Source organism: Macaca nemestrina, chromosome 2, assembly GCF_043159975.1.
Source record: "Macaca nemestrina isolate mMacNem1 chromosome 2, mMacNem.hap1, whole genome shotgun sequence".
In the NCBI taxonomy this organism is placed as follows: Eukaryota; Metazoa; Chordata; class Mammalia; order Primates; family Cercopithecidae; genus Macaca; species Macaca nemestrina.
The window spans coordinates 28,170,326-28,185,825 of record NC_092126.1 but is presented as its reverse complement, the minus strand read 5'-3'; the positions used below and the strand labels follow the sequence as shown (position 1 = coordinate 28,185,825).

General features: G+C 40.8%; 2 protein-coding genes across 2 annotated transcripts in view; one reads left to right on the top strand and one right to left on the bottom strand.

Moving 5' to 3' along the window:
* LOC105488905 (EF-hand domain family member B) overlaps positions 1–2,863 on the bottom strand; it is a 73,090-nt gene extending 70,227 nt beyond the window's left edge. Inside the window, exon 1 of the mRNA XM_011753412.3 lies at positions 2,773–2,863. The gene's annotated coding sequence lies outside the window, so the exon portion shown is untranslated. The remainder of the gene's footprint in view (positions 1–2,772) is intronic.
* An 86-nt stretch (positions 2,864–2,949) lies between these two features.
* Positions 2,950–15,500, top strand: part of LOC105488903 (RAB5A, member RAS oncogene family) — a 37,138-nt gene continuing 24,587 nt past the window's right edge. The window contains exons 1-2 of the mRNA XM_011753409.2: positions 2,950–3,369; positions 6,648–6,903. Of these exons, the coding sequence (XP_011751711.1) occupies positions 6,741–6,903 (163 nt within the window). The 5' untranslated portion in view covers positions 2,950–3,369; positions 6,648–6,740. The remainder of the gene's footprint in view (positions 3,370–6,647; positions 6,904–15,500) is intronic.

Here is a 15,500-nt window from a genome sequence, read left to right as displayed (position 1 = left end):
TCAGTTACTGTTGGTTTGTCTCCAGGAAAAATTTTGAATTGTCTCCAGATAGCTCCAATTAAAAGTAAATGTAAACTTTCATTATCATCTATGCAAAGATTCATTCTTTAGCTACACAAGGGAGGACAGATTTCCTGGAAGAGAAGGAAAAGGGTATGGGGACCTGTGAATGGTTGAGAGGCGCCTGCCACTGGGAATTTGTTATTGAGTATTTAGAGATTTGAGGGCAGTATAAGCACCAAAGACAGTGTTTAAGTCTTTATGATTATTTCTCCATTTTGTACCTTCCGTAACAAATTCTATCAACTGGTAGGACTCCACATTTGACACTAAAATATATACAATTATCAGTCCTCCTCAGTTATCTGGGGCTATGAAAAAGAAAACACAAGCATATTGCAAGTGGCAATACAACAGAGCTTTACTGTAGCATTTTAATTCCTCTAAAATTACTACTGGATCTTTAGAAATGCCAGCCACCAGGGCAGCACTCTTCCAGGCAAACATTATGACTAAACTGTAAAATATTGTGAAATGTATTCATGAAGGAGGTGAAGACAAAATCAGTAAACAGGAATGAGTGAGGAAGCAACATACTGGAACGATGAAACAGGGAGTTTTTGCAATTTGTAAACTTCAGCATCAGATGTTTCGTTGTGAGGTCTTGTTAGTCCAATGTTCACAATTCTAAATGTAATTAAGTTCACCAATACTTTGGGGGTTCCTATTATAGCAGTCAAAGGTCTTTTGTGAAGAACTGAAATGATGAATAACTGATCGTCACAGCCCTTAAAAACCTTATAATTGAAGGAAAGGCTAAGGAGTAAAGTCCAGGTGCTCATTAACTATTAAAATAAGGCAGATTTTAAGACAGATATTATAGAGAGCAAGGCAAAGTATTGTGAAATTACAGAAAAAATAATAATTAAATCCAGTAGAAGTATCTGCAGATGCTGTCTAGAGGAACTGGTGTCCTGGCTGAGATGGAGCCAGCAGTTATGGGCAATAGTAGTGTTTCAGGTGGAGGAAAAAAAAAGTGATCAGACACCAAGATGGCAACACACAGGCAATATTCAGGGAACACAGATACGTGTGGTCAGGGGACAAATAAAGAGTTTGGGGAGAGGGATTCTATAGAAATAGAATGAAAGAAACGTGGGTTGGGACTAGAGTTAAAGAACTTTAGACTGGCAAGTAATGAGATAGCATTGAACATTTTTCTAGTAGAGTGGCTAGTGTAAAGAATGGACAGAAAGAGCAGCAGTATGCATTAATTTCAGTTTATATAAACACTACCATGGACCAGGTGTTGAGATTAGACCTCAAATTTGGGGATTAGATAATTTGTTGATAGAATGGACAATGGTTTGTGAGAAGAAAGAGTTGAAGATGATTCTGCAGTTCCAAGTCTGGGTGACTGGGAGGATGTTAATGCCATTCTCTAAGCAGAAGCAGGTTTGGAGTGGAATAGGTTTGGTTTTGGGCATGCTGTTGACATGACAAAACTGATGTCACATATCCTATTTCCTGATTCCTCCTGGGATTGTTCCAGAGCTATCACCATGATTAATAGTTAATATTGGAACAACTCCTTGAGAATAAAATGCCACAGGTACCATTTATATATGACACATTACGTTCTTCTGGCAACTGGGTACTTGATCTGAAAGACTGGCTGTTCGAAGTTCAAATCATCTTCATTACACAATGCTGCCGACTGCACGCCCACAGGATACCTTAACCCGGTATGCTTCAAGGACAATATTCTCGCCATCACAACAGAGCTATACATTGTAAACTGCAAACTGAAAAGTTGCCTTTATTCTGAAGGAAAATCAATTTAATATTCTTCTACCAAATTACCAAAACAATGTTTCTGGCGGAGGCTGGGGAGGGGTTGGTGGCAGAAGCCTTTCTAGAGACTGACTATGGTATGGGATTCACATCTTCAGTAGGTCCCCCGAGGAGGGTAACGTCTCGGGTAGTCTTTCACCAGAATTGTGTTCAACAACTCATGTTCTGGAGCCAACCCGCAGATCAGAATCCAGCTTAGGCACCACACAGCAGTGATCTCGGACAAGTTACTCAATCTCTTGTGTCTCAAATTATTTACCTGTAAAATATCTACAACTAGAACTGAAAACTTGGCTGCCAGGCACTGGGCTGGACACAGATTTACAGCGGTGAGGACAACCAAGGGGAACTAAAATTCGAATGTAGGGAACAAACGATTAACAAGTTAGTTTCAGAATGAAAGACTCCTAGCGTAAGAATTCAATTGGATAATTCCTGTAAAGCATTTAGTACAGTAAAGAGCGAAGAGAGATTCTGAATAAAAGGTAGATGCTATTTTAGGATTTGGCCCTCCCCGCCCCCTACCAAAACCACGTAAACTCTTAATAGAAGCGACTTTTGTCAGGCGCCTAAAGGCGGCTTTTAGGATAGGAAGGGTCCTCTCTTCCTACTTGGGGTAAATGCGTTTTACCAGCCTTTACCGACCCACCCAACCCCAGGGACAATTTTTGGGGGGAGGTTCTCTAGTGCTAGACAAGTTCCCTCTAATAAAGCCCCTTCGACGAGGTGCCAGGATTGGGGTGAGGGAACCTTGCCGCTCCCACAAGGGCTGGGCACAAAAAACAAACAAAAAAATAAGATATTTTGGTCTTCCCCCAAAGCATAGTAAAAGAATTTCCCCCGAACCCGGCCGCCGGGAGCCCACAGACCCCCCAGCCCAAATAACAATGGCGCTGGAGAGGGCGTGGCCGCGCGTACCTGGGGTGGGGGAAGGGGAGAAAGGCGGCCAGCTCCGGTCAGAGCCACTCGCAGGGTCACGTGACATCTTGCCTCGCCCCGCCCCGCGAACAGACCTGGGCGGGGAGGGATTCGGGAAGGGGCGGGGAAGCGGATGGAGCGGGGGCACTGGCGATGACAGGAAGTGACGAAGGGGCGTAGTTCGCTGCGTGCGGCGACGTGGCGGCGGGGCCGACACCGGACAGCGGAAGTGGCTCCGGCGGTGGGACTTGAGTGTTTGTGTTTTGGTTCGTGAAGGAGCCGGCGGCTGGCCTTAGGGGAGGAGGCAGAGGGAGGAGGAGGAGGAAGACTTCGTCGGAACTCCAGCGCCGGCGGCGGCGGCGGAGGAGGGGAAAGGAAAGAGGAAGGCGGAGCGGCGAGAGGCGGAGACGGAGCCCGACAGGGGCGGCACCACGGCAAGAGCCCCGCACAGTCCAGTGTGAGGGGAGCGACGCGAAGAGCAGACGGCGCCGCCGCCGCCACCACCACCGCCATAGACACACACTCATCCTACGGGCCACGCCTGGGCCTTGGTGCCAGGAAGCTTCGGCCCCGCAGCCCGGCTTGCTGCGGTCTCAGGTAACCGAACCGCCTCTCCCCCTGCGCAGTGGGGGTCTGGACCCCAGGTTATCCGCGATCCCCAGCCTGTCCGCGGCCCTGCGGGTACTAAGACCCCCGCCCCTTCTCCCTCATGCGCAGCAGTAGCCTGGACCAGAGGACTATCGAACCCGGCGTCTAGTTCTGCCAGCCCTGGTGACTCATCCTCAAGGGGCTCTGGAGACCGGGATTTGGGGACTGACTGAGGGAGCGACGGGTGTCACCCTTTCCCTTCTCAAGATGGCGCCGTGGAAAGTGTACTGGAGGCCGCGGTTCCGCCTGGTCCCTGTGCTGGCAGTCCTGGGGGTCTCGGTCAAAGCCAGCCAGGTTCGGGGGAGGAGGTTGGAAAGGCCAAGGGACCTGGCGAGTGGTGCTTATCCAGGCGATCTGGAGTTGGCTATAAGCTACTGAGGTGCTCTCCAAGCAGGAACCCGGGCCTACTGCAGGTGTGAATGTGGGGAGCTCCGCCTACCTGCAACTTCCAAAGACGTGTAGTGTCGGTGGGTGGGAGACTCGTCAAAATGGGCCGTCTAGAGACTCTTGTTTTATGTATGGAAGGTAGTGAACTACAGCGTTAAATAAATTCGAGATAACAGGACCGCTGAACTCCTTCAATGGGTAGAGACCATGAAACTTGTTCTGATGTTATCTTTCCTGGAAGCTGTTTACCTCTGAGACTTTCAAACTTTTAAGTTCTGAACGTCATAGTTCACATACTTGGTTTTTGTCTTGCTTAAGTGGAATCAAAGCGTTCAATCAGTTGCCTTTTACATAATAAGAAAAAAACACTTGCACATCTCTGGGAATACTCAAGACTGCTCATAAACTTTATTCCTAAAGTAAAATGGAAATGATAACTCAGCATTTGTGTAAGCAAAGTACATGAAACAGTGCCTGGCACAAAATAAGTGCCCAATTTTTTGATCAAAGAACACTTAGAAGGATTTTAACTATAGAATGAATAACAGTTATTTTCAAAAGATTACAAATGTATATTATGCAAAATTATTGTTTTGCAAAACAAGTTTCAGTAAGCAGTGAATACAAATGAATACACGTAATTTTTAACCTTTGTGTTATGCTAAGTGTGTATTTACTATTAACTCTAGTTATTTCCTGTTTGAGATCCTCAAGGGGAGTAGCCACAGTTAAGTAACTTTAAACCTTAAAAGTCAAAGTGAAATCAGAATCTTGTTTGATTTTTTTTTTTTTATGGGAATCTGATGTTTTGCCTGAAATTTTGAAAGTACCGTAGAAATTTGGAGCATGTTGTCCTTGATAAGTAATTTCGTGTTTTTGTAGATAAAAAGACAAATGGAAAATGTTTTAATTGATACTGCTTGTGTAATATCTGAAGATGTATTGGTGCATTTTCAGTACATATGATGTTCTCTAGATATTTTCTTATCAAAGGACCACGTTATTGACAATTTCAATCCCTACTATGTTTATTAGAGATTGTTTACATGTATTGTTTCATTTAATTGTCACAGCAGCTATGCAAGTTAGATATTATGGGAATAGAGACTTGGAAATTAAAGAATTTGCCCAGGCGGAAATTGGTATAGCCAGGATTAGACCCCCAAGTCTGGTATGTTTGTGGGGAGGGGGATTTTTATTTATACGTCGTTATTTAGAAGCAACTCAGATATTACCTCAATTAATCTGTACATATTTCAGAATGTAATGGTAAAAGATAAGGACTCTAGAAAGCTGGTGTTTAGTTAAGGCAGGGAGGTAGTTTTATTGCCTTAAGAACTAAGATCTCGTGGACATGTTAGGGAATTCAGTATCAAGAGCATATTATAAACTGATTTTATGGGAAAGGCGTATTTCTTTCTTTTGTTTTTAATATAGAGACAGGGTCTCACTGTTGCCCAGGCTGGTCTCAAGCAGTCCTTCTTCCTCAACCGCCAAGTGTTGGAATTTACCAGTATAAGCCACTGTGTCCAGTGTGAAAGACATATTTCTTACATGAGGTAGCTAAGTGAAATATAGCAGGGTTTTTAGAGAGGGAATCATCAGGTTTAATATATTAGCATATATTCGGATTTTGATTAAAGATAGAAGAAAACTGTTAAGATTGGTTTGTGAGTGGATTGAAAAAGGTTCTTCAAATATTCACTAATTCCTTAGAGATTAAAAATTAGCACAGAAGTTGCCATTCAGGCTAGATTTTTTAATGTGTTGTTTAAATAAAAAATAATGGCCTGCAGGCTGGGTGTGGTGGCTCACACCTGTAATCCCAGCCCTTTTCGAGGCTGAGGCAGGAGGATTGCTTGAGCCCGGGAATTCAAGATCATGCTGGGCAACATAGCAGGACAGTGTCTCTACCAAAAAAGTGGCCTGGCATGGTTCTGAGCGCCTGTAGTCCCAGCTACTCAGGAGGTTGTGGCAGGATTGCTTGAGCCCAGGAGGTGTAGGTTACAGTGAGCTATGACCATGCCACTGCACTCCAGCCTGGGTGAGAGAGCAAAACCCTTTCTCAAAAAAATTAATAAAAAAAAAAAGTCATGCATATTTTTCGTCTAAAAACTACAAAAAAGTTACAATTACTGTAAGTAAATAAGTCAGTAATAATCCCACCACATAGAGAACAACTGTTAGCATTTCTGTGTATGGTATACTTGAGCAGATGAAGAAACAGTTTTAAGTCTGTCTGCCATTAGGCACACAAACCTGGGATACTGAAAATATTTGTTGTCCAAAATTACCGTTAATTAAATGAAAAATGCGTCGTTTAACAGAAGACTTCAAATAATACTAAACTCTAGGATCTGTTCTAAAAGCTTCCCATATATTAATAACATAATTTTTCTCAAAACAATGTTAACCCAAGTAGCCTGGCTACAAAACTTGAACTCAAGTCATCTCTCAGGTTGCCTGGGTTTGAAACTCAGCTGTGTGTCACTTCTGTGACAGTAACTATGTGACCTCAATTAAGCTTCTTAACATCTCTGTGCTTGTTTCCTCATTTATAAGGATTGTAATAATATCTCATTTTATAGGATTGTTGAGAAGTTAAGTACTTAAAGTACTGCCTGGCACAAAGTTGAAGGTTTGAGGTTAGCCTTTAAAAAAAAAAAAAGAAAAAATGATTTTGGGCTCAAATCCTATACTTTTAAATTTCCTTTAAAAGATAGTGACATTGAAGGTCTAGTAGAGCTTAAGATAATCGTGCTATAGGCAAAATTTAAAGTGATTAATAGTAAATTTGCTTTACTGATTTGTATATTTAATTCATAATTGTTTCTTTACAGGTTTCTTTACCTCCAGAAAGAAGAATATTGACCCCTTGAATTCTGGAAGTTCATTGAAGAATCTGAAATTAAGGACTTATTTCAAATTTGGACATGGCTAATCGAGGCGCAACAAGACCCAACGGGCCAAATACTGGAAATAAAATATGCCAGTTCAAACTAGTACTTCTGGGAGAGTCTGCTGTTGGCAAATCAAGCCTAGTGCTTCGTTTTGTGAAAGGCCAATTTCATGAATTTCAAGAGAGTACCATTGGGGGTGAGATTTTCTTTTTTCCCTGCTTCATTTAATCGAATCATACGTTGACAAAGTATTTTGATGTTCCAATTGTGTGATTATGAATAGCTAAATCATACAGTGAAGAAAAGAGCTGTTCAGCTTACCTTAAGCTTTAAAACTTGCCTTTATTTTTGTGAAAGTGATGTGTTTTTACATTTGATTGTTTGGTTAATCCCTTGTGGTTATATTGTCGCTAAAATACAGATAAAAACATTGAGTAGAATCAGTGTCTCAAGTAATATGACTTGACCTGATACCTATTTCTAGCTAACAAGTAGAAGCTTCTTCAAATTAATACAGTACATGTTTGTGCTCAATTATATTGGTTTAAAATGAATAGTAAAAAAAAGTAACCTTAAATTCTGATCTATATAACTGAACTATTTGTAAATCATTATACTTATTTGTAAAATTAATTAAATATAATTAAATACTGCTAGATGTACTTTTTTTGTTGTTATTTAAGAGATGGAATCTTGCCTAGGTTGGAGTGCAGTGTCCGGATCATAACTCACTGCAGACTGCAGCCTGGAACTCTCAGCTCAAATGATCATCCTGCCTTAGCCTCCCACTAAGTAGTTGGGCCTAAGGGTGCTTGCCACCATGCCAGGCAAGTTTGTTTTTTTTTTTTTAAGAGTCAGAGTCTCGCTGTGTTTCCAGGTTGGTCTTGAACTCCTGGCCTCAAGTAAGCCTCCATTCTCAACCTCCCAGGTAGCTGTGATTATAGGTGCTCCCTGCTAAGATGTACATGTAAGAATGCTCCTAAGCTGAGGGAAGAGAAAAAGTGATTAATGGAAAGGGACATGACAGGAAAATGGAACCTGAAGAAAAAGATGAAATGAGAAGGGAAAGAATAGGCACTGACAAGGTGGTCATGGTGCGACAGAGATGAGGGGAAGGTAAGATGCAGGGTGAAAAGGAGACAGCGAACAGTACGGTATTGTCAAGAGAGGACATGAAGTGGGAAAATTGAATTTTAGCTGGGCGTGGTGCTGCATTCCTGTAGTCCCAGGTATTTGGAGGCTGAGGCAGGATTATTTTAGCCTAGGAGTTCAAGTCTAGCCTGGGCAACACAATGAGAACCCATCTCTTTAAAAAAAAAAAAACAAAAAAAAATTGACTTTAATCAAAGAAACCTATAATTATATAGCTGTGGGACGAGAGCCTCTTTTGGGCCGCTGTTTAATCTGTGAAATGATGCTTTTAATCTGTGAAATGATGCTTTTCAATTAGATGAAATGTGGGAAGAATGACACAGTTTGAGATTCACGATATTTTGCAAGTGATACATAATTAAGCAATGCTCTTTTCTGAGGTATTTGTATATATGTTTTAACCCCATCCTGTAAAATTAAAGTCAAACTGTGGAGATAAGACAGGTAGATACCAGCTGGCATGTGGCAACTTCTTGGAATCTGTCTTTCAGAAGCAAAACTTCATACTGTGCATTTAGTGAGTGTTCTTCAGCAAATATGCTTGAGAATGTTATTCATAATCTTAGACCCATTCTAGTAAGATAAGTTACAGAACTCTACTACCTCCTGGCCTTTGTATATCTTGTTACAATGTTATATTAGAATGTTTTATGTTTTTTCTAATTGCTGAACATCAGAAAGCATCATGGAGCTTTTGAGTCAGAAGTCTTGACATTTTAAAAAATGTTAATACACAATATATTAGACATCCTTTGTGATCTTTTTTTTCCTTGAAGGTACATCCACATGTGATTTTGTTGTTGTTGTTAATACACTATATCCATTTTAATAATGAAATACTGCTTCTCTAGAAGGTTTCGCTTCCTCCAGAAGCAATTTAATCTAAAGCTAACTGTTAGTCCAGTAGGAAAAGGTTAAAGAATGCTAGATCATGTACACCCACTTACTTTACTGTTAATGGCAGCATTTCCCAAAGTATATATGCATTCTGGGTTAAATACCTGGGCCAAATACGTTTGGGAGTTACTATATGCTACTCTTTTCTTCTCTCTTTATTATTTTATTAAAATAATAAAAAATCTGAAGTACTGTAGTATAGAACTTAATTCCTGGGGAGCTTTGCAAGAGCTTAAGGTTAGAATTTTTATCTTGTTTTGGGTAATCCACTTCTAAGTTTATTTTTTCCTAATGATAGCTCAAGAAGGGTGTTTAAAAGAAAAATGTAACCCATATCCTGTGTATCATAAACATATCTCTGATACGTGTGTATCTCCATATAATCTCCATGTAACACCAGTTAGATTGTCTTGATTTCATTAATGAATTTTTCGTAAAGATTTTCATTTCTATTTGTAGAGCTTCCTATTTAAAAACAAAAATGAATTTGCATCCAAATTTCTATTAATCCTTTTTTTTTTTTTTTGAGACAGGGTCTCTGTCGCCCAGGCTAGAGTGCAGTGGCGCCGCCCTGGCTCACTGCGACCTCCGCTTCCCAGGATTGAGCGATTCTCATGCCTCAGCCCGCCAAGTAGCTGGGACTATAGGCGCAAGCCACCACTCCTGGCTAATTTTTGTATTTTTAGTAGAGATGGGGTTTCACCATGTCGGCCAGGTTGGTCTTGAACTCCTGGCCTCAAGTGATCCGCCCACCTTGGGCTCTCCAAGTGCTGAGATTACAGGCATGAGCCACTGCCCGTGGCCTTTCTGTTAATCTTTATTGGATACTTTTTCACTGTGCTGACCCCATGTGAATACTATTCAGGAGGTATGACAGTACCATTATGATTATAGCTGTGGACACTGTTCTTTTATGCTCTGTACTCATAGCTTTTCACCTTTAGGAGCTAGAGTAGATGTAAAATATTTAAGAATTTTAAGGTTTGAGCTATTTCATGATCAACTCAAAAGGTCTATAACTTGCAGGTAATACGTATTTTTGTTTTGACTGACAGGTAGTAGAAGTTACCTGAAAAATGAAGCCAACCAACTCTTTTGCATTTCAACTGTTGGGTTTCTTTTTTTTCTTTTTGAGACAGAGTTTCACTACGTGGCCCAGGTTGGAGTGCAGTGGTATGATCTAGGCTGACTGCAACATCCACTTCCCAGGTTCAAGCGATTCTCCTGCCTCAGCCTCCTGAGTAGCTGGGATTACAGGCCCACACCACCACTCCCAACGAACTTTTGTATTTTTAGTAGAGACAGGGTTTTGCCATCTTGGCCAAACTGGTCTCAGACTCCTAACCTCAAGTGATCCACCTGCCTCGGCCTCCCAAAGTGCTGGAATTATAGGCGTGAACTACCATGCCTGGCCTCAGCTGTTTAATTTTCACTTTACTGTTTATATCTCCTGACTTGAGTTATTGTTCTGAAGCACTCACTTAAAATTTTCATCTCTATTTGATTGTGTTCAAAGGTGGATATCATATGTTACATTCTTTGTGGATTCTGGATCCACAAAGAAAGAATATCAAGATTTCTTCTGTAATTTGTGTGGTTCTTCCTAAATATAATAACTTGATTTAAAAATTCCTGTTGCACTGGGCATGATGGCTCACATCTGTAATCCCAGCACTTTGGGAAGCTGAGGTGGGCAGATCACTTGAGTCCGGGAATTTGAGACCAGCCTGGCCAACATAGCGAAACCCCATCTTTACAAAAAATACGAAAATTGGCCAGGCGTGGTGGCACACACCTGTAGTCCCCGCTACTCAGAAGGCTGAGGTGGGAGGATTGCTTGAACTCAAGAGGCGGAGGTTACAGCGAGCCGAGACTACACCCCCACACTCCAGCCTAGGTGACAGAGTGAGAACCCTGTTTCAACCAAAAAAAAAGAATCCTTGTTGCCTCACCATACTTCATGCATCTTACCCCTATAGCACTCTTGATGAAATTGCATGCAGCAGATTTAGCAATTTAGAGAGTTCTAGCTTGTTTGTAGGGGTTTAAAGTTTGCATGACATTTATGTTTTTATTGTTTGTCTGAAGTTAGCCGAGAAGTTAACAAGGAGCAGTAGGCTCAGAGAGTTGTCTTCCTGCTTTGCTTGGTACTGCATCTCTAGGCTCAGGAGCTCTTCAGTAAGTACTTGTTGAATGAGGGCTAGCCAGCTTTCCTTTAGCACCTTGAATACCTGAAAAAACTTTAAAGATTCCTAGTGAGTTTCTCTTCTCAAGAAATATTTATTTTTAAGAAGACATTTATGTGATATTTATAAACAAATTAATCCTCAGTAGTTAGAATATGCGGTGAAATAACAAGCAGACAGTCCTTTTTTTCTCTTCTGAGAAAAGTGCTTCGTACCACAGTTACAATTTTGTTTGCACTAATCAAAAATGTCTTATAGACTCTAAAGTTTAGGTAATGGAACTGTACATGAAAACATTAACATTCCTCTTGCTGGTTCTGTGATTTTTGAACATTAGCTTAGAACAGTGGTCCTCAAAGAGCATTCCCACTTCCAGAAGCAGCTGCATTAACTAGGAACTTGTTAAAATGCAGAATCTCGTGTTGAATCAAAGCATTTGGGTGGGACCAACAATTTAGGTTTTAATAAGTTTTCCAGATGATTCTGATGGCATGCTAAATTTGAGAACCACTGCTTTATGTGTTCTGAGTAGTTGATTTTACATTGATACTAACATTGATTCTCCCATACACAGAATAATTGTGGGGTTTTTTTGAGGTGCGGTGTTTGTCGGAATTTTAAAAACATTGTTGACCGGGTGCGGTGGCTCATGCCTGTAATCCCAGCACTTTGGGAGGGTGAGGCTGGCAGATCACGAGGTCAGGAGTTTGAGATCAGCCTGGTCAACATGGTGAAACTTCATCTCTACTAAAAATACAAAAATTAGCTGGGCATGGCAGTGGGTGCCTGTAACCCCAGTTACTCAGGAGACTGAGGCAGGAGAAACATTTGAACCCAGGTTGGAGGCGGAGGTTGCAGTGAGCCGAGATCACGCCATTGCACTCCAGCCTGGGCGACAGGGCGAGACTCCATCTCAAAAAAAAAAAGAAAGAAATTTATTGCAGTTATTAACTCTAAGTGAAGTGCTGTTTCTACTTATATATTTAACACCCATCTAAATTGGTTAGCATGGCAAACTAGTTGTTTTTATTCTAAAACAACATCTAACAGGAATAAAAGTTACTGTTAAAATGAAGAAAAACAAGGCTTGTTTCAAACTTATTATTAACATACTATTTTACCTAACAATTCATGGCCAAGTAATTCTCAAGAATAAACCATTGTGGTTAAGAAAGAAGACTGTATCTAGATTAAAGTTTTTACCACAATGCCTGGCACAGAGTAAAAGGTTTATTAAATTATAGCTATTACAGTTACCATCACCACTGTTACTTTTGGCTGAGTCATTTTATCACTGTTGATATTTTTGTTGTATTGTCATGATATAGTATTATCTTGAGATGGTAGCTGTTACACCTAGTGCATAGCATTTGATTTAGAAAATTTGAAGATTTGAAAAACTTTGTGTTTTCCTTTTTTTTTTTTTTTTTTTAAACAGCCTGCTCTGTTGCCCAGGCTGGTGTGCAGTGGTGGCATCAAAGCTCACTGCAGCCTTGATGTGGGCTCAAGTGGTCTTCCCAAGTAGCTGGGAACTGACTGTAGGCATGCACCCCACACTTGGCTAATTTTTTATTTTTTTGTAGAGACAGGTCTCACTGTTGGTGCCTAAGTTGGTCTCAAACTCCTGGGCTACAGAAGTCCTCCCACCTCAGCCTCCCAAGGTGCTGGGATTATAGGTGTAAGCCACTGTGCCCAGCTCAACTGTGTTATTTGTGGAAGTTTCTCAGAGGGAGAAATTACAGGGCTAAAGTACTACATGTATGCATATGTTAAAGTTTCTTCCAGTAACTACTTAATAATGTGTACCTGAAAATTGCTAAATTGTTACATGTCCTCACCATTAAAAAATAGTAAGTGCCAGGCGCATGGCTCATGGCTCATGCCTGTAATCCCAACACTTTGGTAGGTCAAAGTGGGCAGATCGCTTGAGACCAGCCTGGCCAACATGGCCAAACCCCATCCCTACCAAAAAAAAAAAAAGCAAAAAGTAGCTGGGCATGGTCGTGCACGCCTGTGGCATGAGTATTGCTTGAACTTGGGAGGCAGAGGTTGCAGTGAGCTGAGATAGCGCCACTGCACTCCAGCCTGAGCAACAGAGTGAGACTGTGCCACGGAGGTTGCAGTGAGCCGAGATAGCGCCACTGCACTCCAGCCTGAGCAACAGAGTGAGACTGTGCCACGGAGGTTGCAGTGAGCCGAGATAGCGCCACTGCACTCCAGCCTGAGCAACAGAGTGAGACTCTGTCTCAAAAAAAAAAAAAAAAGGTAAGTAGGTGAGGTGATACAGTATTGAATTACCTTGATTTAGTCACCTCACAATGTGTACATACATCAAAACGTATTATATATCATAAGTATGTATTGTAAATACATACGATTTTTATTTTCAACAATACCTTAATAAAGCTGGGGAAAATAAAGTTACTTCCTAAACAGAAAAGCTAGCTAGAAAATTTAAATCCAAATAACTTATGTTTTTCCAGTAGCAGAAAGCTTTCTACTGTTGCCCTTCACTTGTTAGCCTTCCGAATGGCTTGTTTGTATAATTATAATCTGTGCTTGTATCTTTTTGCATGTGCACATTGTTAAAAGTACTTTTGAGAAAGAATAGAAGACCTGGAGACCAAACCACCAGCATGTGGTTTTTGATTCATGAGAAAAAATGTGTGTTTCAAATATTCATTCTACTTTCTGATACATTGATAGTTAAAATTTGTGGAAGTTAATCATTTGGTTTCAAGTGAAATATTACCATCTTTATGCATGATATTTTCTTCTAAAAAGTACATATTCAGAATTTGAGAGGTTATTACCTAGAGAAGTTGATAGAGATTTGATATTTCATATCCGTTTATGTCACAACCTAAAAAAGTCTTTCAGTAGTCTTAACTATTCCCTAACTTCTTAGTTTAAAATATTATCATATGTGGCTACTTTAACATTCCTGTGAGCTGGGAGTCGGTATGCATGGTTCTCATCCTCACATGCTTTCATAAGCATTTATGTGAACTCTGTTTATACATTTGTAACACGAGAGTATTGAACTAGGTCAGGATTCTTCTAGGCCAGGTGTGGTGGCTCACGCCTGTAATCCCAACACTTTGGAAGGCCGAGGCAGGCATATCACCTGAGGTCAGGAGTTCGAAACCAGTCTGACCAACATGGCAAAACACTGTCTCTACTAAAAATACAAAAATTAGTAGGGCGTGGTGTCATATGCTTGTAATCCCAGCTACTGAGGCATGATAATTGCTTGAACCTGGGAGGCGGAGGCTGCAGTGAGCTGAGATCACACCACTGCACTTCAGCCTGGGTGACAGAGTGCTGAGGCATGGGAGGCTGAGACATGAGAATTGCCTCAACCTGGGAGGCAGAGGTTGCAGTGAGCAGAGATTGCACCACTGTGCTACAACCTGGGTGACAGAGCGAGACTGCATCTCAAAAAAAAAAAAAAAAAAAAAAAAAAAAGGATTCTTGCAGAGCAGATGTTCTTATAAACTGTATACTCTTCTCATTAAACAATATAGTCAATACAATTTAACTTTTGTTTTCTTAAAATGTATTTTAAGATTTGGAATCATGAGCATCAGTTTCTGCCTTGCCATGCTTAGTGTGTTGATGCTCTCTGGTGGTTTGGAAATATTCAAGCTGTTTGGTAGAATGATTTTGCCAAATAGCTCTTAGTGAACTGCTCTTACTGATTCACTAATTTGCTGCTTTTATTTGTTATATATGGGAAATATTAGGTTGTCTAAAGCAAACCAAAATAAAACCGGAAATCATCTCTGATGATTCTAAAACTAGAAATCAGGGACGACTTCTTGGTATAGTTTGGGAGACAAATTGAGTAAACATTGTAATCTGGTGCTATATATTAAAGGTTTTTGAAAGTGATATTATATGCCACTTTTTAAAAATTAAGCCTAAATCTCCAACTGATCTTTCTGTTAATGTACTGATTTATATTATATATAAATATCTCCAAAAGAGGATATACATAGAAAGTAGTCTCAGTTCCATTCTGAGGAAATCTGTACATTTGCATAAGCTTTAGTGCATGGACTTTGTGAGATTTATTCTGGCTGCATTTAGTCTATTTTTGCTAGCTCTCTGGTTGTGTTCTGATTTTTTGAGACAGGGTCTTGCTCTGTTGCCCAGGGTGAAGTGCAGTGACATGATCATGGCTCACTGCAGCCTCAGCCTCTTGGGTCAAGCAGTCTTCTCACCTTAGCCTCCCAAGTAGCTGGGACTATAGGTGTGCACCACCATGCCTGGCTAATGTTGAAGTTTTTGTAGAGACGAGGTCTTGCTCTGTTGCCCAAGCAGGTCTTAAAACTCCTGACCTCAAGTGATCCTCCTGCCTTAGCCTCCCAAAGTGCTGAGATTATAGGCATGAGCCACCGCGCCAGGCTGCATTCTGAATATATAAGGTTTCTAGATAATTGATCTTTTCAGAGACACACTGAGAGGCACATGAAAGACACTTGGTTTTGAGTAATAATTGGTGGAGGCAATTTTGCTTTTAGAATAGAATAAATAATTCTTACTTGATAGAAAC